Here is a 23,199-nt window from a genome sequence, read left to right as displayed (position 1 = left end):
ATAATTCATGCTTTTATTCATTTTCTATCCATGTATTTTGAAAATTTCCTCCAGCTTTTACGCTTCTCTTGTAGCAATTAAATTAACTCATGAGATCTAAGAAGAATATTGTGTCCTCATATACTAAAGAACTGCAGTCCATCCTCTTTATTACATCTATATCTACATTCCATTAGCCTTTTCCCATTTTATAAGTGTATCTTGGCTATACTACATAGTCCTTATTAGGAATAGTACATTCACGTTTTTCAATATTTAGCATCACTTTCAATGCTCAACTGCCTGACAATATTGATTCCTTACTTAGGAATGATGGAAGTATCAAAATGTTACCCTTATAACTTGGCAATCTTCATTGAATGATGTAGTATCACATAAGAAGCCTTCAATGTACATAAGTTATAACCCTTCCAACCTGGCAATATCTATTAAATGATGTAGATTAAAATGCAATCCTCCAATACAGGTTTACAGGTTTACAAGGTAATAACCTGTATCTACTACCAACTCTGTAAATATATAACAGTTTGTTCCATTGATGAGGATTGATATTCTCTGGAATGGGGTCCGAAGAAGCTTTACTACACCGATATCATGTACTGTATTAGCATGATCAGATTCCCAGTGTATTCGAGGGGATCTGAGAATGTATTGTAGGCCCTTTGGGGTCCACTGGACCACTCAGAACGGCTCAGGACATATACACAAAGTCCTGCTTGTCCGTTAGCAATCCTGGAAGTCCTTACTGTTTAATTCCAATCAGATCAACTACCCCTCTCCTCATCCTCTAATCCTTAGGGCAGGCTCTTGTAGAGGTGTATTATCCCCTTTCAATATATGAGGGGGAGGAAGATGGAGAGTTACATGGTTCCACGTTTCTCAGAATGGCATCGTAATCTGGGGTGTTCTGTTGACCCCCCTGCTGTCTCAATACTGACTTTCAATAGTCTCAATACTAACTCTCAATAATCTCAATACTGGCACTTAATAATGTCTCACAATACTGACTCTCAATAGTCTTAATACTGGCTTTCAATATTGACTTTCAATACACTGTCCCAATCATAACTTTCTGTTAACGGTGCTTCTTTTTGCTAGTTAGTTTCATTTTAGGACAATACTACTAACTTGACCTCTATCTTTGAAGACACAAGTGAAAATTCACCTGGTGTGCTTGTGAGATACGTTAATAGTATAATATAATAGAAAAATGCTTACCTTTCAACTTTTCTCTTGAATTTGTTTTTTACATATTTGAGAATATTGATACTGATGGGCACGTACTATCATAATACCTCTTCAAAACAAAATATTGAAACCAAAGACCTAAAGGTACATTTTCGATTGTGCGTAAACTCCCGCAGTCGACGACAAGCATTGTTGACATTCATATTGTCAAATTTCAAGTGTGCTGAAACAGCTGATCACATAACTTTTCATTATTTGTGTTTATTATTCAAGAATCAAAACATTATTCTAATATATCAACATATTGCCATTTAAAAGGTGAAAATTTTCTCACTCTATTGAAAAAATAGAATTGTTCTTCTCAAACACAATACATAGTTAAGCATAACAGTACAGCAGACTCAATGAATTATGGCTCAATACTCTCACCACAGTCCTTATACTACTAATAAATAAGCCTACACATCATAGTGGATAGACTATTTTCCTCCTTTGTTTTAAATATACATACAATAGAATGTTTGTTTGTGAAATAGCAGTTCTTGTGAGAAATCCTGCATGCTTCCATGTTTTTTCATAAATAAATAAATGGATGAATAGATAGATAAAATAAATAATCCTGATGGCTCACCAAGTACTCTCTACAGATACAACTTTCAATATCTCACCTTACTTTCAATATTTTAAAGAGTCTACCGGCTTGGAATATGAATTAGAAAACTTCAAAACATAAGTGAACCTGACACTATATCTATACATAACACACCAATCACTATACCTCAAACTATCGTATGTATGAAAGTCATAATAATTATTCAGGTAAACATGCATATTCAAACCTCTATCAGATTTTAATATACGTGAAACATGGTCTGTAATACTGGTTGTGGGTAGTATAATACACACACATAGTTTGGCATTAGTGGTAGTGTATTATTATTACAACATCAATGAAGCTTGACTTCACAACTACCTGAGGCTATATTTGATGCAACTATCATAGCTCACCTATGTATCGAGTATCAACTCACTCTCTCTCTCTCTCTAGCCTCTGTACGTTTGGCATGTTCTATGACCAATGGTAAGGTTCTCTTGCTCTCTCTAACACACGCTCACTCACTCGCTCTCTCTCTCTCTCTCAGCCAGCCTCTCTTTACGCCTCTTTCTCAACCTCTCTCTTTACCATTACACCTTGATATCTTCTATGACCAATGGAAAGGTTTTGTCACACTCTGTCCCTCAATTTTTCTCTCTCTTTCTCATTTTTACCATTTCTACCTATCATATTGTCTCTCCACCTTTCTTTTACCTCTCTTTCTATATGTCTACATCGCTTTCATCACACTCAGACTCTACCACTACTCTCTCTCTCCCAATTTTCTCTCTCTTCGTACTCTCTCTATCGTGCTGTCATCAACCCTCTCTCTCATCATACTAATAGACTTGGATCATGCATATTGTATTGTGAAATGGACTCAACTGATTTGGCCTGCAGGCCTCATAAAGCTGCTGAATAATACTGCTTTGAATACGAAATAATAATAACACTTGTCCGACGACAATGGTCCAATATTGATGTTAGATTTCCATACTGTGGTTGCAGTATTTTTGGTGCGATTTGATGAGATATTGGGGGTTGAATATTGGGATTTGAGTTGCAATCAAGCTCTCGAAAAGCGCTCAAGCATATTGAACAATACTATGATATTTTGAGAAGGATTATGTGGAATCTATGGTCGGAAAATTTGTAAAATTGTATATGCTATTGGGCAATGAATGTAATTGAATAAAATCGAATTTAAGTGAAACATTCATTCTGATTGTAGAGAAATTCATTAAAAATGTATTAAAAGTTAGTTGATCTGACTTATTTTGGGGTTGTGATTGATGTAGAATTGTTGTGATGTATTTGAAGGCAATTTGAGAGATAACGAGCTGAGATGGCATTATTCATAATTCGTATTTTTAGGGTATTCTTGAAATGAGGAGTATCATAGGAAGAAAATACAAGATACGAGGGAGCATATTCTCCTCCTTCAGAAGTATAAATAAAATAAATATATAGGAATAAAAGTATAATGTAGAAATAGAGGAGGAATACTGAAAAAAAGAATTGTCAAGATACAATAAAAACAAGAGTGAAAGTGTTCTTGTGAAAATGGAATTTGAAGAAGGAAGTGGAGAGCAATTCCATGACTTCAAGAGTCTTATAATAATGATAATAAATTATATAACTCTTCCCCTTTCACAGCAGACCACGGCTGCCAACAGTCTTATTATTTGTAGGATATAATATGAATGGAAAAAAGGTAGAGTATCGATAAACTGCAGGAAACTACCTAGTTCTGATGATGAATAGAAAAAGAAGAAAATTTAACCTAGGAAGTGAAAACTATGTGAATTATTTTATTGATAATTACCAGTCTCATCAAGAAATGTAGTATGAGTTGAATGAATGGAGAAAGATCGAGGAAAATCATTATTGGAGCAATAAATGCCGGCAAGATAGCTGAGTTGACTAAGGCGTTGCACTGCTACCTGGTCACGGGTTCGAATCCTGCCGATTCCCTTCAAATAGGCATAGACGTTTGATCATCTCATAATTCACCCTTGCACTTCTTCATTGCTCACGCACAAGCAGAAGAAGCTCATATAGGCATCATCCGCAATAAAGAAAATAGATCATCTATAGCCTAATTTGAAAGAAAATACCGCTGATTAAGTCATGAAACCAGGCTCTGGTATTTATAATGAAGCTTTGAAAATTAATTAGTTGTTAACAACATTTACCTTGTTTCAATTCATTATGGAGAAATACCAAAACATCACTCAAAATGTTTCTCCCAACCAACCTTCGTGTTACGCTAGTTCGAAGTTTTGTCCTGCCCATTGTGGACTATGGCAGCATGGTCTACAATGACATGACTGAGGAGCTTAATATGAAATTGCAGCGTGCATTGAACTATGCAGTTAGGTTCGTATATGATGCAAGAAGGGATGAACATAGACAGTACTTCATATTATGTCTTGCATATCGGTTGTCGAGGGTAAGGGTCCGCAGTATCTGAAAGAGAGATTCACCCCTCTTACGCACATCCACCACAGAAACACACGGCAGCACCAGTATTTCCTACAAATTCCACTCCACCGCACAGTTATGTACAACTCCTCTTTTAATGTAGTAGCGTCCCGACTGTAGAACAATCTATCACCTAAGTTGATTTTCTCACCAAGCTTCTATTTGTTTAAATCGAGGCTTCTGTCATCATTGATAAATGATTATACCTTAGCATAAGGTCATTATGATTGGCAGGGTTTGGTGCATTCATGCTCTCATTCCATAATTACTTCTTTTCTTTTTTATTAAAAGTCTGATCATAATGTTTCGTAATAGGACCACCTTCATAGTTTATTTCTTACCTATTCCATCTAACAACTTTTCTTTCCTCCAGTATTGCTAATGTCATCTAGTATAATGTTGATAGCTTAATATTTCTTCGATATTGTAATTGATCAATACTAGTGCAGAATTGTTAAATGATTATTATTTATCTCTTAAGTTTGATTTAATTTTATTGTCAATTTTTGTAAATGTTACCATAGGCAACAGCCTATCAACAATTATCAATAAATATATCTATCTATCTATTTATCTAAAATGCAACTATAATGTCACAACAAGGGGTCAATGAGTAGGACCTAAACGGTGATTAAAGTGATTAGGAGATGAGGAGATGAAGAGGTGAGAGGTGACTCTGGAGGTATAGCATGGGAAAAATAGCGAAATAAAATTGAAACGAGGAAGTGAAGATGATGTTGATCATGTTGAGAATGACTCTTTTCTCTCCTCTATCCTCATCTCACTCCCTCTTTCCTCTCCCACCCCACTCCCTCTCACAGCCGGCGAGGCACCGAATTGAAGTTAAATCCAGAATGTTCCGGAGATGATTCAGAAAAAGGAGATGGTAAGTAAAATGAAAATAAGGTGAAGAAGTCTGTCTCTCCCTTTTCCAAGAGCGGATGGGAAATCTGTCATGGATGGAAAATGTAGGAGGGAGGTATAGGGGGTAGGAAAATCCTCCCTTCCCCCCGGTGAGGTGGAAGTAGAATCTGAGGGTTGTTGACGCATGTTTCAAGGATCGGGTCTTCGTCTCTTCCTTACCTCCTCTCACTCCTCCTCATTTTCTATCCTGTGTGTATTGATTTTAGTAAAGTGCCTCCTCCTCCTTCTCCTTCTCCTCCACCGCATCCTTCTTGTCTCCTGTTCCTCCTCCTCTCCTCCTCCTTCTGCACCTTCTTTTCTTCTTTCGACGTTTCTCCTACTTTTTCACCAACCAGGGAAGCAAATTCCTCCGCTTATTTGAACCAGTGTAGGGACCCTCCACGAGCATAACAGCGGCAGGCATACAGTCAGGCCTCTGGATGTATTTTTCCACTCTTTCTCCTTCTTCTTCCTCTTCTTCTTCTTCTTCTTCTCCAAATTCTCCTTCTTGTTGGATATTTCCCCTTTTTACTTCCGAGTCATCCCTTCAAACCCGGTCCCTCCTTTTCTTGACGCTTGCAGGCCATTCCGACCTCACTATTCTTCTATCACTACTTGTAATTTATTTCCTTTTTTACTTTCCTTGCCCTACTACCATAGGTAAGGAAAGTATTGCTTTCCAAAAAAAATTAAGGTACCCCAATTTCAAGTTTTCTATACGTTTCAAGGTCCCCTGAGTCCAAAAACATGATTTTTGGGTGTTGGTCTGTGTGTGTGTATGTGTGTATGTGTGTGTGTGTGTATGTCTGTGAACACGATAACTCCATTCCTAATTAACCGATCGACTTGAAATTTTTAACTTAGGTCCCTATACCATGAGGACCCGACAATAAGAAATTCAATAAAATTCAATTCAAGATGGCGGAAAAAATGGCGGATAATTACTAAAAAACCATGTTTTTCACGTTTTTCTCGAAAATGGCTCTAACGATTTTCTTCAAATTTATATCATGGATAGCTAATTATATGCCCTATCAACTAGCATAAGTCTCATTCCTGGGAAAATTCAGGAGCTCCGTAATATTCTTGAGAAAAATGGTGGAAAATGACTAAAAAACCATGTTTTTCACGGTTTTCTCGGAAACGGCTTCAACGATTTTCTTCAAATTTATACCATGGATAGCTACTTTCAAGCCCTATCAACTGGCATAAATTTCATTTCTGGGAAAATTTCAGGAGCTCCGTAATATTCTTGGGAAAAATGGCGGATAATGACTAAAAATCCATGTTTTTCACCGTTTTCTCGAAAACTGCTTTAACGATTTACTCCAAATTCATACCATGGATAGATATTCATAAGCACTATCAACTGGCATGAGTCTCATTTCTGGGAAAATTCCATGAGCTCCGTAATATTCTTGAGAAAAATGGCGGATAATGACCAAAAACCAGGTTTTTCACGGTTTTCTCGAAAACGGCTCTAAAGATTTTCTTCAAATTCAAGCCATTGGTAGCTATTCATAAGTCCTATCAAATGACATGAGTTTTTTCCTTGGAAAATCGCAGTAGCTCCGTAATATTCTTGAGAAAAATGGCGGATAATTACTAAAAAACCATGTTTTTCACGATTTTTTCAAAATAGCTTGACCGATTTTTTTCAAATTCATACTCTGTATGGTTATTTATCAGCTCTATTAACTGGCATGAGTCTCCTTTCTGGGAAACTAATGGGGGGTCCACCCCATCCTTGAGAAATGGACTTTGTAACCTCCTTCTCGTGCATGAGGTAGGTAGGTAGAGCAGTTCATAAAAAGAACACATAGTCGAGATATTTCATCTGTAGAACAGCTGTTTTGACGACTTTAAAAAAATGACGACTAAAAAAATCATTGAATTTCACAATTTACACAAAGGAAAAAGTACTCTGAAAACAATTATATATACACATAATACAAAAGTCTGATCGTAGTTTCGAATATGAGCAAGGAAAGTTGTGTGAGTGTACCACACCAGATTTTTCTTCATGTAGTCCCTCTTCTCTTCCCATACGTACTTTTTCTTCCTATTCCCTTTCTCTCTCCTCCTTTTCTCCATCCCCTTCCGTTTATTATTCTCTTCTCATCATCTAACTCTTCTTCATTTTTCTTCAAAAAATTGATTTTCATCTTTTCATCTCTCTTCTCTTCTTCCTCTTTTCTCCTCCCTATTACAGTATCTTCTCTTTCAATCATTTATTATTCTTAACATTTTTTTCTTTATTTTTTATGAATGTTTTTCGCCAGTTCTCTTCCGGCATTAAACTCTATTCTTATCCATATCTTCTCCTTTACTTCTTCTCCTACTCATTTCTCTTCCCCTCTTCCTCACTCCTCCTCCTTTTTTCCTTTTCCTATCATTCATTATTCTGCACCATCTACTACCACTCCATTTTTTTCATGAAATTTCCTCTGATTTTCAAATTCTACCATTAACTCCCATATTTATTTTCCACTCCCCATTCATACACTATCTTCTCCCCCTTTCTAATAATTCTCCATCTCAATTCATTTCCATCATTCTTTCTCATCATTCCATTCTCCACTAATTATTTTCTGTTAGCTCTCTCTTTATTAAGCTTTCAATTTTCCTTGTACTGATATCCAGAATTCTATTGAATCAGTAAATGATACCATGTTGCCAATTGTAGCAATAAATATCTAGTTCACGTTGTGAATTATTATCATAGATTATATTCGTTCACATCAGTAAAATTACCCCACCATTTTTCTCTAACCCAATCCAACTAGAATAAGTTTTTATTCATTTGTTATTTCCTCGAATTCGTTTTCTACTTATAACTAGATAGTACCCGACTATACAATGTTATAGTGAAAATCATTTGAGTCAATAAAATTTTTCAGAACATTTCTCGAAATAAAATTGATCCTTGAACTTAATTTGATAATAATTTTGAAACAATCAATAAAAAATGGATTCAAATTGTTATAGTAATTCCAGTCAATAGGAGTTTTTATAACATTTCTTGGAATAGAATTGATCTATGAACTTATTTTTATCATAATTTTGTAAAAATTAATTAGAAATGAATTTGAATCAAAAATGGATCCAGTACATCAACAAAAGACATTAAGATAATCAGCAACAGTTGCCATACAGTTCCAACTTCTTTTATCCTCCAACAAAACCCCACTCTTTTTGTTTCTTTTCAACAACTGTTCACTGCACAGAAACGGGAATGAAAAGTCTTCGTCAATTCCACTAAATAGCCGGAGCGCTTTTCACGTTTGTACTTTTGTATCATCTGCTGCTGCTCTCTGCTTTACGCCGGTCTCTATCTTTCCTAATCATCTCGACTATTTTCTATTGCACTCCACCCTGATTTCCGTCTGGGTACTTATCTTGATTAAAGTCGGCCCCCCGGTTTTAATCTCGCCGCCACCGATCTCCCAACAATAACCATGAAAATGGCAGCAGTGCCAGATACTCTTTGATAACACTATTGCTCTTTTCAGTGCAGCCACCACATTTCCAACATTTTGTTTGTGTGTGTGTTTTCGTATGCTGTAATAGGTTTGCGCTACTCTGTAGCCGGCTATCTTTTCATCTGTTCTGCTTCATTATCTGGTAAATTGCTAACCTGTTCCAACAAAATAGAAGTGGGATTTGGGAGGAGGGGGTTCAAAGGGTACAAACCCTTTTTGGCTCTGGTTGAACATGTTGTAGCATTTTGGGATTCTTCTATCACTACTTGTAATTTATTTCCTTTTTCCTTCACATTGTATCTCTTCTCTTCCCATACGTACTTTTTCTTCCTATTCACTTTCCCTCTCCTCCTTTTCTCCATCCCTTCCGTTTATTATTCTCTTCTCACTATCTAACTTTTCTTTGTTTTTTTTTCAAAAATTGATTTTCAAATTCATCCTCTTTTCATCTCTCTTCTCTTCTTCCTCTTTTCTCCCTATCATCTTCTTTTTAAATCGTTCATTATTGTTAATCATATTTCCTTTTGTATCTTTGATTAAGGTTTTTCGCTAGTTCTCTTCCTAATGTACTTCCTAGTACATTAAACTCTATTCTTATCCATTTCGTTTCCTTTACTTCTTCTCCTACTCATTTCTCTTCCCCTCTTCCTCACTCCTCCTCCTTTTTTCCTTTTCCTATCATTCATTATTCTGCACCATCTACTACCACTCCATTTTTTTCATGAAATTTCCTCTGATTTTCAAATTCTACCATTAACTCCCATATTTATTTTCCACTCCCCATTCATACACTATCTTCTCCCCCTTTCTAATAATTCTCCATCTCAATTCATTTCCCCTTTCTCATCATTCCATTCTTCACTAATTATTTTCTGTTAGCTCTCTCTTTATTAAGCTTTCAATTTTCCTTGTACTGATATCCAGAATTCTATTGAATCAGTAAATGATACCATGTTGCCAATTGTAGCAATAAATATCTAGTTCACGTTGTGAATTATTATCATAGATTATATTCGTTCACATCAGTAAAATTACCCCACCATTTTTCTCTAACCCAATCCAACTAGAATAAGTTTTTATTCATTTGTTATTTCCTCAATTTCGTTTTCTACTTATAACTAGATAGTACCCGACTATACAATGTTATAGTGAAAATCATTTGAGTCAATAAAATTTTTCAGAACATTTCTCGAAATAAAATTGATCTTTGAACTTAATTTGATAATAATTTTGAAACAATCAATAAAAAATGGATTCAAATTGTTATAGTAAAAATCATTCCAGTCAATAGAAGTTGTTATAACATTTCTTGGAATAGAATTGATCTATGAACTTATTTTTATCATAATTTTGTAAAAATTAATTAGAAATGAATTTGAATCAAAAATGGATCCAGTACATCAACAAAAGACACTAAGATAATCAGCAACAGTTGCCATACAGTTCCAACTTCTTTTATCCTCCAACAAAACCCCACTCTTTTTGTTTCTTTTCAACAACTGTTCACTGCACAGAAACGGGAATGAAAAGTCTTCGTCAATTCCACTAAATAGCCGGAGCGCTTTTCACGTTTGTACTTTTGTATCATCTGCTGCTGCTCTCTGCTTTACGCCGGTCTCTATCTTTCCTAATCATCTCGACTATTTTCTATTGCACTCTACCCTGATTTCCGTCTGGGTACTTATCTTGATTAAAGTCGGCCCCCGGTTTTAATCTAGCCGCCACCGATCTGCCAACAATAACCATGAAAATGGCAGCAGTGCCAGCTACTCTTTGATAACACTATTGCTCTTTTCAGTGCAGCCACCACATTTCCAACATTTTGTTTGTGTGTGTGTTTTCGTATGCTGTAATAGGTTTGCGCTACTCTGTAGCCGGCTATCTTTTCATCTGTTCTGCTTCATTATCTGGTAAATTGCTAACCTGTTTCAACAAAATAGAAGTGGGATTTGGGAGGAGGGGGTTCAAAGGGTACAAACCCTTTTTGGCTCTGGTTGAACATGTTGTAGCATTTTGGGTAAAAGGGTTTGTTGGGTTCCCTCTCTGCCTCAATGTACTTCTTCCTCTCTATCAACCACTTTTCCTCACTCTCTCTCATAAACACACTCTCCTACTTACTCTAAATCTATTTCTATCTTTCTCTTTCACCTTTCTCTCAGGCTATCTCTATCTCTTATTTTCATTCTCCTACTTCCTTTCCACAATATATCTCTTTTAAGACTATAACTATCTATCTCTACTAGCGCTCTCTCTCTCTCTCTCATCCCAAAAGGATAAATATAAAGGGTTGTGTGGCAGAGAGGATCTGGAGTCCTAGCTCCGCCCTTAATAAAGGCAATTAATCAATCAATCAACCATCCCCTCTTTTTTTCCTTTTTTTATCTATCTATTCATCTATTTCATTCTCTATCATCTATTTCTCTCATTCATTCACTCACTCTATTTCTCTATCAGGGTTGGAGCTCTATCTCTGTATAGGATTTCCTATCATACTTTCCACAGCCTCTCTCTCCCAATATAATCTTTCATTCACTCCACTGTGATTCTATTCTATCTCTCTCTCTCTCTCTCTGCCCCTCCTCCCCCTCATACTCACTATCTCTCTCTCTGCTTCTCTCTCCTCACTTACTCCGCTGTGGTTCCATATCTCTCTCACTTACTCCGCTGTGGTTCCATATCTCTCTCACTCTACTGTCTCACATTCATTCACTCACTCTATCTCTCTATCAGGGTTGGAGCTCTATCTCTCTATAGGATTTCCTATCATACTCTCCACAGCCTCTCTCTCCCAATATAATCTTTCATTCACTCCACTGTGACTCTATTCTACCTCTTTCTATCTCTCTGTCTCTTCTCCCCCTCATCACTATCTCTCCTCACTTACTCCGCTGTGGTTCCATATCTCTCTCACTCTACTGTTGTTCTTTCACTCTCTCGCACTCCACTGTTATATACGAGTTGATATCTCTCTTCATAGTGGTTCTGTCTCTCTTTCTCTCTTACTTCATAGTGTTTCTGTCTCTCTTTCTCTCTTAATTAATAGTGGTTCTGTCTCTCTTTCTCTCTTACTTCATAGTGTTTCTGTCTCTCTTTCTCCACTCTGTGGTTCCTCAATATATGCTCACTAGTGGTAATGGTGTACTGGCCTCGCAATGTAAAAGCCAGCAATGCTCTGGCCTTCTGATTCGTTTGTTAGATGGGGAGTGATGACGCTTGCTATCTCCATAATCAGTACAGTAGTGGTCACTTGAATAAATGCGCCTCTTACTCATTTGCTGAGCAGTGTCACATGGTTTCACGTATGCTTTGAAAGTCGTTCATTGGCTAAAATGTGATTGAAGTTTTGAAAAATAAGTCTATTTGGTGAAATGAGAAAAATTGTAAGGAAAAATTTATTTAAATAGTTTAATTTGGAGTGATTCTTCATGTTTCCAAGTGGGCTACTCCATGATTCTTGACCCTTGATGGATTTGTAACCCGCAAATTGAATGACTTTATTGAGGGACCCCTGAAGGAGAAAACTTGGGATAAAAATACTCATGATACTTAGTGTTTATCTTAGTCTTAAGATATAAAGTATTCATGAAACTCAACTTCTCCAATTTATTGGAGTTATTAAGATTCAATATGATCTCCTTTCGACGGATTGTTGATTCTGTTCTGCCGATTAATCTGTGGCAAGTGGAGAGTGATTAATTCGATCAATTATGGACTAAGAATAATTATTTGATCAATTATTGATTTTTAAAAATAATTTGATGATTTGTTTGAAATGAAAGTTTATGAAAAGAAATTAATGTACGTCCCACCAGGTAATGTTTTGATGATTGTAGAGGATCTCAAACGTTACAGTGTAAAGCTCGTTTGTAGTTGGAATTCCCAATAATATAATTCATATGAACGTTAATAATGAATAAACTCTACTAATAACGTTATTCAAAGCAGGAACGATAGAGCCAACCATTTGTAAGGTTAATTCAAGAGTGTCTAGCAGCAAGGGTGTAAATGCAGCAACAATACTGTAGGTCTACATAGCTCTCAATTCATGCTGCATTTTTCTGTCGAATGAATGACACCAGCACAGAATGCACGCTGAATAATTAACGAGCGTCAAAATAAAGCGTCAAGAGCGTCACACCTCTTAACTGCAACAACGCACACGGGAATTATATTTCGCGCCTTTTTATTCGGCGCGCTCGGCAACGTTTCCCGCCTTTTCCCCGCGTGCGGGAGATCGTTTCCCGCCTTTTTTCAAGACGTGTTGACTACGACAGTGTGGTAGTGTTTATCCATTTATGAGAGCGAAAAAAGAGTGGCAAAGGAATACTGAGTGAGTTCAAGTTGAAGGAAAACTGTGAAAGGATGAAAAGAGAAGAAAAAACGCGCGAAACAAAACCCCGTTTCCCGCCAAAAGTAGTGGAGTGGCTTCGATGCCACAACCATCATGATCCGATTCGACGCCTTCGCAAATCATCTCCAGTATTTCCCGCTATAATTTCACAAGTGGCACGCCGCATGCATTCAGTGAAAGCGTCAAAAATGGAGGGAAAATGAAGGCATTATAGTTGAAGTGCGCGCGGAAAATTCAGCGTCGTTAATCAGACGAATTCGTGGAGATTTTCACGCTTTCCACTTTTGTTTGAGTTTTAAGTTCTCGCAGCTCGTGAAAACTAATTAGAGGGGAGCGATTCTGTGATTGGGATGCATTTTCAAGAGTCTGCAGTTGTAAAGGTGTTGATGTATGCAATGCAGTAGTTCTTTGTTTATGCGTTATGAAATTGGCTGCTACCCTTTATGTATTCATTATGAGCCTCCACACTATGTAAAGAACAAGAGTAGTTGTATCGTTCAAATGATCCTACATATACTAAAATTTGTATGAATACTCTCGATGCTGTACCTTCCATACTTGCAGAATCTATGCTGTTTTCACGCATTACATAAAATCAAATTTCAAGTATTCTCAATCTGACTCAACTTCAACTGGTCTGACATTCTCCATCATTCGTCCGCTTCCAACCAATCGAATCACTTCAATCGATACAATAAAATAATTGCAACCGGCAATCAAAATAATTCACTATTATTTATAGTTGGGTTGGAATGTCTGTCTGTGCTCATGGAAATCAATCTATCATTTCCCAATAAATACTCTAAACATTTTCTAATAATATTGAACTTGAGAATACATGTTTGTAATAATAACTATGTTACATTTTAATAAAATTAGTAGAATTGATGGTGATGTTGTGAAATCTCTCCATAATAAGAAAACAAAGATATTGTCAAATTTCACAGAAAATTTATTTGTTTTGTTTTTAATAAATTTTCTGTGAAATTTGACAATATCTTTGTTTTCTTATTATGTTACATTTTCTTATAGTTGCCTAACTCAAACTTCTATGTTTGTCTCAGTGGAGGTTAACTTGAATCTGCCTCTTGAACATGGATTTGAAAGTGTTTCACCAATTCCAAGTTGAAATTAACTGTTGATTTCCTTGAAGTAATGTCGTGAAAATTCTCCCAGTTTCAATAAAATCTATAACTGGAATAGTAAGAAAATGGATAATTCACAAGTTCCAATAATAAGGATAAATTCCTGAGCATCATATCATTAACGCTTTCCATTTAGAATGAGATAAATCCCATTAAATGATTTTACAGATTCCCGCCAAAATAATATTCATAATTTCTACTGGAAACATTCAGACACCTACTTCTCATCAAAAAAAAATTAAGTAGGCCTAGAAACTTTCACTTGCCAAAACTCCAATTATTCGAAGTTAGTTTGATGTTTAGGTAGTTGAGAAATTTTTGATCAAGTATTTCATGCTGTTCTGTTAATATTGCGGGAAATTGAGTTAGTCGGTAAAGCACTCATGGCAGATGATCATTCAATGAATGCAACCATCATTTCCATATGCTTCCATCGATCATTGATAAATTCGTTTTCGATCAATTCTGTCCATTACATAGATTTTTTATCTTCTCTATTTTTGTGCCCATTTCATCACTGGATATTGAATGATTTTTTACTCGTGAAATTTAATAGCGTCATTGTGATTGTTTTGTCGGCACAGGTTTGGTTCAGCAATCGACGCGCCAAGTGGCGACGCGAGGAGAAGTTGCGCAACCAGCGAGGGGGCCGAGGGGGCTCCTCGGGGGGCACAGGGGGCACCGGTGAAGGGGGCCACAACTCAGCCGCCTCCAGTCCACCTGCGGGTCCAGTTCCGCCCCCACCACCCCGTCTTCCTACCAACTCCACCTTCAACTCTATGTACTCCATACCACAGCCTATGCCCACCATTGCCGATACCTATAGGTGAGTTTTTCAACCAGTTTTCAAAATTTTTCAAATCTAACTGTTGGCTATATAAATTAATATCTTGGAATAATGGGCAAATGCAATAAAAGTATGATGAATATCATCTTGGATACAAGTGAATATCTTGGGAAAATGGGTAGCTTACATGAAATAATGCTACATCACACTAATAATGAAAAGTGGATGATTATTTTTATATTATTTCAATGACATTTAGCAGCAAATTTCATACACAGTATTTAAGATATTTATTACATTTACATGCCCAACATTAATGCTAAAAAGACGATTCTCCTCTGATATCATTTCAATGACATCTAGCATCAAATAAGCTTATACAGCAATATTTTTCTGTCATAGACTACTAAATATTATATGAGTATAATACAGTAGTATAATATTTTTCATACTTCTATTTTGTTAATTTTTATTGTCCATTTACTCTACACTTATAATTTTTCTCTGATGAAATCCTCATTTCTAAATTGGAAACAGTTTTGGAATGTCAAAGCCTGGTGTTTAATATTCCTTTTTTTCTAAGTAAGAATAGAAAATGACTATGATGAGTTGAAAAGTGTAAAGCATAGCAAAATATAAACATGGTGCATGACTTTCAGGTTTTCTGGATTGAAATTGATCCCACTTGGATCAACAAGTATTGCCAATAATAATTCAGAAATTACTAAAATGCATAGAGTTTTATTAATATTAAAGTATCAATCTTTAATTTTTCAAGTAATCAATTTTAATTTGTGGGGTTCATATTAATTTGTTACTGTATTTCACTCCAATTTGCGTCGTCATCTTCCAAAAAATGGTAATCTGATAAATATTTCATTTTCAAAGAAGGTTCTCAAGCTAATCTCTCTTCCTCCCCGCACCTCCACAAAAATGCTCAGCCCAAAAGCTTAGAAACAATTTTGTTATATTATCAAATGAATAAAAATGTAAAAAACTGACGCTCATGCTACACGACAAAAAACTAACAAGAAACCAACCCCAGCCAAAATTCATCAGTAATTCATTCATTGTAACTCTCTCAACGCCCTGCTCTCATCTCCTTGCTCAGTAATCCCTTTCATGACGTCACAAACTGAGAATATTTCAGAAGAGCTTCCCCCTTCCCCACCTCAACTGTCACTCCCTCTTCAACACGCGACATCTCACGCAGACAGCAAACAAACCCAAATCCCCCGGAAGTATATCTGCTTTTGCCCGTTCCCCAAAACCTGATGACATTCAGAGGTAGCTCGGCTTTTTATCTTTCTCTCCTCCGAAGCTGAGGACAACTTAGCTGTGCATTTCCCCTTATATAATAAAAATATCCTCTTTGCGTCTGGAAAATCCCGAACATGTCGACTTCCTATCCTTTTTGGTTGGGTGCTGATGCTGCTGATCCTCTCATCAGCAAGTCACGGCTTTCGGGCTTTGACGACTGTGTGAGAGAATATCATTGCTGGGGATCTGCTGGACGGAAAATGTGTTCTGTCCTATGAATTAGTATAGTGTAAAACATCAAAGTACGTCAAAACAGACACATTCCTATCAAGCAGTTTTGAATCTGCCAGTTTGTTGGCTCGCATAAAACTGCATTCCATACCACTTTCACGTTGTTCAATAGCCCCTATTCTAACTAATTCTTTCAGACTACCTAACTTAAAATCAAATATTTTGGACGCATAAGTATGTACGCTCCATTATGTGCATGACTCTATAACCACTGACAAATCTACATGCTCTTTCAAAGGAAGTCAATAAATGCCCGTCAATAAATATAAAGGATATAATGAAGTCAATAAATAAAAAGGAAGGGATAATATTAAATGAAAAAAAATACTGTTGCTGTTGAGATATTGTGATATCTATATCTATCCATAATGAATACACTGGGATTTTGTCAAAAATATCACTAATTTATTGTAAAATAACAAACATGTTTTGTAAAGTAACAGACATATGATGTCATAATCAGTGTGGAAATTCAAAACTTGAAATTTTAGGTTAGGATACTCACAATAGGATTGTAAAAAAGTTGGAGACCAATTAATAATTATGGTGAATATCAAATAATATTAATAATACAAATAATAATTATGGTGGATAATGGTGAAGTGAATTATTAAAAGAGTAAACTATAACTTGGTGATAAAATAATGCAAAATTAATTATAAAGATTAGACTAAACTATGTACAAAGTAATTAGGCCTGATACGTTCGTAGTGGTTTGGCGGTTGATACGAAATTTAATTGTAGGTGGTAAATACTATAAACTTGTTTGACTGTGTAAAAATTGGAACATCTTTTGACAAAATCCCAGTGTTTTGACAAAAAAAAGATGAAAAGAAAAGGTCTCACCCTTTCCTGTCTATAAGCTATCACAGCAAAAACAAATGGAACTTATAAAGAGAAATCTAATTTTTATTCTAGTTTTTCATTTAATGGTACAATTTGACATTTTTCTGGGTTTCCACAAATTTCTGTTTGTTTTGTTGCAGTTCAATGTCCAGCAGCCTGAGCAGTATGTCGGCCGGCAGCTGCTTGCAGCAAGGGGGTCGCGGGGAGTATGGCGCCTACATGTTCCACCCCCACCACCCGCATCCCGACCCGCTGCACCAGCTGCAGTCGCAGTACAACTCGCGCTGCGGCCAAGGGGTCACCCCCCATCCTGCGCATGCGCACTCAGGCAGCTCCCCCTATGCGCACAACAGTGCTGCTGCAGCTGCTAATAGTACCGGAACAGGTCAGTCACAAATTGAAAATATTTAAAATTATTGGAAAATTATTATCTATTTAATAAATAATAATAATTAATTAAATGAATAATAATAATAATTGGAAAATTAAATAGAATGTATGTGTAGATCTAAGAACTAAAAATCCAAGTACCCTTTTTTGAAACTTCTATTCATCACATGTTTTGATACATTAAACAAGTTGAAAATATTCAAAATTAGAAAAATGGAAGTATGGGTATATATTCTGGGAATTAGATGGTACCCTTTTTTAAAACTCTTATTCACTACATGTTTTGACATTTTAATGCCATTCCAAGTGATTGAATGGAATTTAAGTTTCAAAAAAGGGTAATTAGACTTCTAATTCCCAGAAAAAAATAGCCCTCACCTAGAAAAATGAGTATGTAGTCTATATCAAGCCCAAGATCGAACAGAAAAGACATGATTATTTCGAGTCGATGATGGATATTACCTGGTGATGACTAGCGAGGGTTGCTGTCAAATTTACTAGTGAAGTATGGTAAAAAGAAGAGGAATAAAAAAATGTGTAATTTTGAAATGTTGTTCAATTAATATTTTTTAGAGATTAGTTCAGAAGTTCTGAACAGGAGAGAATGTCAATGGAATTGAAATGCAAGCTCAAATTCGCAGTTTCTGAATTTGAAGTCGATGGAATAATTCAATTTAAAAATGAAATTGGAAATATTCATACTTTGCTGCTTTAAATTTAGGTGAGAAGTTTGGTGCGGGGGAGGGGGTCAAAATGCAAGCATTACACACCGACCTTTTATTGTAGTGGGGTTGGGGGTCACAGAGTGCCTCCTAATTAAGTAAGCCTACTTCTATTGATTATTCCATTTATTATTCGTATCTCCCATTTAAATAATTGCAGAAGCCCTATAGATGAGAAAAATAATATTAAGAATCATATATTTGACCGTACTTTTCTGGATGTGTTACAGGCGTGATATCAGCCGGCGTCTCGGTACCAGTGCAGATCCCCAGTCAGGCCACAGACCCTCACAGCTACTGGCCTCGGATTCAGTGATCCCAGCTGTTCGGGTTCCCGGCCAGTCGTCTGCTGCTCGAGGAACCCGTTCAAGGTCACATCTAAACTGGAAAGGCCGACCAAAATCCTCCCCGACGACGCCAAAACACCGCCACAACTCCCCACCAGCTGTGGAATACTGGAGAAACCTGTTCGACCTCGAAAGTACCCCTAGAAGCTTCACATCATCAAGGAAACTACTGGAAAAACTAGTTTAACCTCAAAGGTTTTCCCTGGAGCTTAACATCATCAAGGAAAACTTATTGGAAAAACTAGTTCAACCTTGAATGTTCTCCCTGAAGCTTCTCATCATCAAGGGAAACTACTCCGACCTCGAAGAGTTTTTCCAACCTTCCCATCAGCTACGGAAAAATTATTCGACCTTGAAAATTTTTCCTACAGCTTCCCAGCAGCTACGGAAAACTGGGATGATTTCACCATTTTTCACCAGCTACAAGAATCGGTTTCCATCCTCGAAAAATCAAGTGTGACGAAGAACTTTCCACAATCTGCGGAAGAGGTTGTTCTGAATTCTCCATCGAGGAACACCCTGAGAAATACAGTGTGTTTGGCAAAAAACTGTTCAACAGTCTGTGGGGGATTTTATACAATAAAAACTCGAAAACGTTGAGGTTAGAAATGTGTGAGGGTTTTCAAAAATATTTTATATACTGTGAAAAATTTGAGTGAGGTAGGCCGTAATTTTTCTGGCCTCGTAATAATCAGTGAGTGTTGATGTGCTTGTATAGTGATAAACGATTATTTATACAAGGTTTGTGATCATGATAACGATGATAGAGCAACAGAAGTAGGTATTGTAGTTAGTTTTGACTTGAACATTCTTCAATCTTCGGATATTTTTTTAAAATACATTTCGATAGAGATGTTTTTAACTGAGATTGTTTTTTTTTATTTTTTATCTTGAATAACTACGTCAATCTCAACATTTTTTGAGAGACGCTTAATTCAAGAATGCATGACCATGAAAGTTGCTTGATTTGAATTTTAACAAGGTGTTGTTTACAATATTAATCTAGAGTGTTTTTCTTCTAGAAGGTTTGACTCCAATATTTCAATGGTTTAATTATGCATTCATGCATATCATGCAAATCATGCATTTATAAGAATAATAGACTTCTCCGTCTATCTGATTATTAACTAACTCGAAATTCTCGTTGGGAATCTTTGTTTTCGTTCCTTGAATCTTTGAGTTATCTATTTTGAATATATTTAAAATACAAATTAATTTCTTGAAAAGAATGTATTTGACAAGTACATTACAATGGAAGAGCTAATCAACCCACAAACATTGGTTATTCAATGGGATTATGTTGTTATCTATGGTGAGTGTTTCTTTACAATGAATCAATTTTATCAACTTGATAGCGACAGGGGAAATTACAAAACTTAGAAAATAGGTAGTTCTATTAGTAAAATAAAATTCATCTTATTATGAAAACCTTTTTCTCCAATACAAAACCTATAATGAGAACGATTCCAGAATGTTCCAGTCAAACAATACTACAAAAATATAGTTATGAACATTAACCAATTAATAGAGAGTTTGTAATGATTGAATATGCGTTTAATAGAAGTATTTGTGTAAGTCATTGACGAAATTAGAGCAATAATTCCTGTATAATGTACACTCCATCTTGAAAATGTAAGTCTTGTGATAAGCTGTTCTATACTTCTGTAAGTAATAATAATTATTATCTTTACGAAATAAATTGAAACTAACTACTGAGCTGCATTTCTATCGTATAGGTTTTTGTGAAGATAGTTGGAAGGTATTTTTTTAATAGTTGAGATTTGGACAAGAAATTATGGGATGTAAATGTAATGAATGCGTCCAGCTTGAATGAATAATGTGAAACATTTCCAATATTGTAATAAAGTTTTGAAAAGCCGGTTTTGTTGCTTCGATTTCGTGAAAATTTCGGAAACAGGGTCGACAAGAGGGAAAATTGGGTGAAAATTCAGAATTTAAATCATAAATGATTTTATTTGATTTTTTAAAATTATATTACGTTATGATTAATAATAGAAAAATGAAGGAGACCTTTTTTATTGATGATATACAGATATTATTATTATTATTGTAGTGAATGGCTCATATGCGGTAATGTATCATCATATCGACATACTCAATAATTCAGTTGATAATCACTTAATCTCTTGGATGACTTCTTCAACACTTTAGTAATAAAGTGACAACAAAATTTGATATTTTATAATGGTTTTTAGTTTTCTGATTTAAGATCTTAAAACTTTGATTTTTATAATGGGTAGGCCTACTCAATCGGATTCAAAATTGTTAAAGTCAGGCACAGTTTTAGTCTATATAAAGAGTATTACTATATCTGATCTGAATTGTGTGCCAAACATTTTATTCTTTGACAATACAAGCGAAATATTGGAATCGATTATTAGTTTATTTATGACTGATGACCATTTCGGGTTTTTACTTGTGCACAAGTAATGAGTTGGGATGATGGTGATAAGGTCAAAAATCCTTCCACTTGGTTGGATCCAAACCCACAAATCTTATGGAAGCTGTTCATGTCTGATAGCTTAGGTTGATGTTGATAGCCTCTCAACTATCAGAGTCAGCAAAAATTTTTTTTTCATTTATTTGAATCGTAAGAACTATCAGAGACAAGTGATACTTACACTGTATTTTCTCTACGGTTCTACCCCGTGATTAAAATATGACATCCCCAACAATACATAATCCAATAATTAAATTATACAGAAAATGCCAATGAATGCTTGGATCTTTTCTTCTAAAATAATTGTGAGTCTTATTGTGTCAAATCCTACATTATATGAGTACTATATTATGCAATTTAATGGATCATATACATGAAACATATTCAAGGAGATGGTTTTGTATGTGACTGAACAACCCAAGAATGTCACACAATGTAAAAATATACGCTTATTATTATAATTTATTATGTAATCAATTCACTGAAATTTGTGCCAGTATTATGTTGATAAAATACATTAATTAAAAACCTTGCAATTTCTATTTATAGTTTAGAGAGGTGACAAACTCAGTATGGAATGCAATAACTGATTTATATAATATATATATTTTTTGTGAATTTATCCAGTCTGTGAGTAATGTTTCATATTTTTGAAGAATTATAGTACGCAATTCGGCTAGTTTCTATCATTATCTAGGGTGTATTATTGGAACGCTATATTCAATACTTCATTTGAGATGTCTAAAAAAGATGTCACGAATTCATTTTTTTCCTAAACATAATTAATCTTCCCATGGAATAAACTTTTATGGGAAATCAGCTACAAAATATATTGTAGCAGAAATGATTAGTTTGAAACATTTACTAGGAAAAACCAGTGTTATACAGAGCGATCGAAGAGTCACGCAAAACAAACCCCCACCATGTTTTGATGGACAAACTTTTTGATTTGAAAACAAAACATTATTTTGATTCAGGTTGCATGATTTTTCAATCACACTTCATAGTCAATTCAGTAAATTTTTCAATAACTGAAATGTCAGTCAAAAACAATAAAAACAATAATTGATTGAAATTACAAAAATTCGTTGTTTTATTTTTGCGGGTGATGGATATTTTAATGATTGTTGTGATTTTAAGTTATAAATCCAATCGATAAATGATTGATTCATTTTATTATGAAACTGTAATAAATGATATTATGATAGCTAAGCATTTAGTTCAACTGTGTTATGAATTCAAATTTATGTTTATCTTTTGTTCTTTGTTTCAACCAATTTGTTAGTTTGAAGGAAAAGATGATAATATTATTGTAACATTAGCCTATGCAGCATACATGATTAACAGTAATTCATTGATTGATTATTATTGGAACGTGTGTGTATATTATTGTTTGATATGTTGATAATATGATATTGATAATAAATCGCAAACGAAAATATTGATTAAGTGGTGATCTCATACTTAGATAGATGAGAGATTGATAACAATAATGGATTGAGTGAGCGAGTTAAATTAATCTAGTAAGTTATTCTTAGTATTAGGAACCTGTACCTTATTGTATGTATGTGAAAGTTTCTTTGAAGTATTATAAAATATATCTACTTTTCAGAATAGAATCGTGTTGACTTTTTGTTAATCAAAACCTTGCACTTCTTGCACTTGAAAAGAGCTTCATTGGTAAGCAAATCATAAGACTTGAAGGATGGATATGTGATAATTGTTCTTTGAAGAGACCATCAAAATAATAATAATGAAATACAGTTCCTGTATCACAACATCAATGGTCTCGAAAAAAATTTCAGAGGATTGGGAATCTAACCCATGATAATGACTAAAGTTGTGATTTTAAATATATTTTTTTTAATCGAACCCATGATATGACTAAAGTTGTAACTCTGTAGAGCACTACGACTACGTCAGCTGGCTAGATACTCTATTTGAAAT

General features: G+C 35.2%; 1 protein-coding gene across 7 annotated transcripts in view; it reads left to right on the top strand.

Moving 5' to 3' along the window:
* Positions 1 to 22,871, top strand: part of LOC111053957 (paired box protein Pax-6) — a 109,278-nt gene extending 86,407 nt beyond the window's left edge. For 5 of the 7 annotated variants that reach the window (XM_039439136.1, XM_039439133.1, XM_039439132.1 and 2 more), the window contains 3 exons: positions 14,724 to 14,974; positions 17,473 to 17,717; positions 18,675 to 22,871. In XM_039439136.1, the coding sequence (XP_039295070.1) occupies positions 14,724 to 14,974; positions 17,473 to 17,717; positions 18,675 to 18,760 (582 nt within the window). In that variant the 3' untranslated portion in view covers positions 18,761 to 22,871. The remainder of the gene's footprint in view (positions 1 to 14,723; positions 14,975 to 17,472; positions 17,718 to 18,674) is intronic. The other 2 variants (XM_039439135.1, XM_039439134.1) reach the window with 1 other exon arrangement.
* Positions 22,872 to 23,199: the final 328 nt, after the last annotated feature.

The sequence above is a fragment of the Nilaparvata lugens genome, chromosome 12 (genome assembly GCF_014356525.2).
Source record: "Nilaparvata lugens isolate BPH chromosome 12, ASM1435652v1, whole genome shotgun sequence".
NCBI classification, from domain to species: Eukaryota; Metazoa; Arthropoda; class Insecta; order Hemiptera; family Delphacidae; genus Nilaparvata; species Nilaparvata lugens.
The sequence above is the reverse complement of the archived record's forward strand: the minus strand, read 5'-3'. Positions and strand labels throughout refer to the sequence as shown.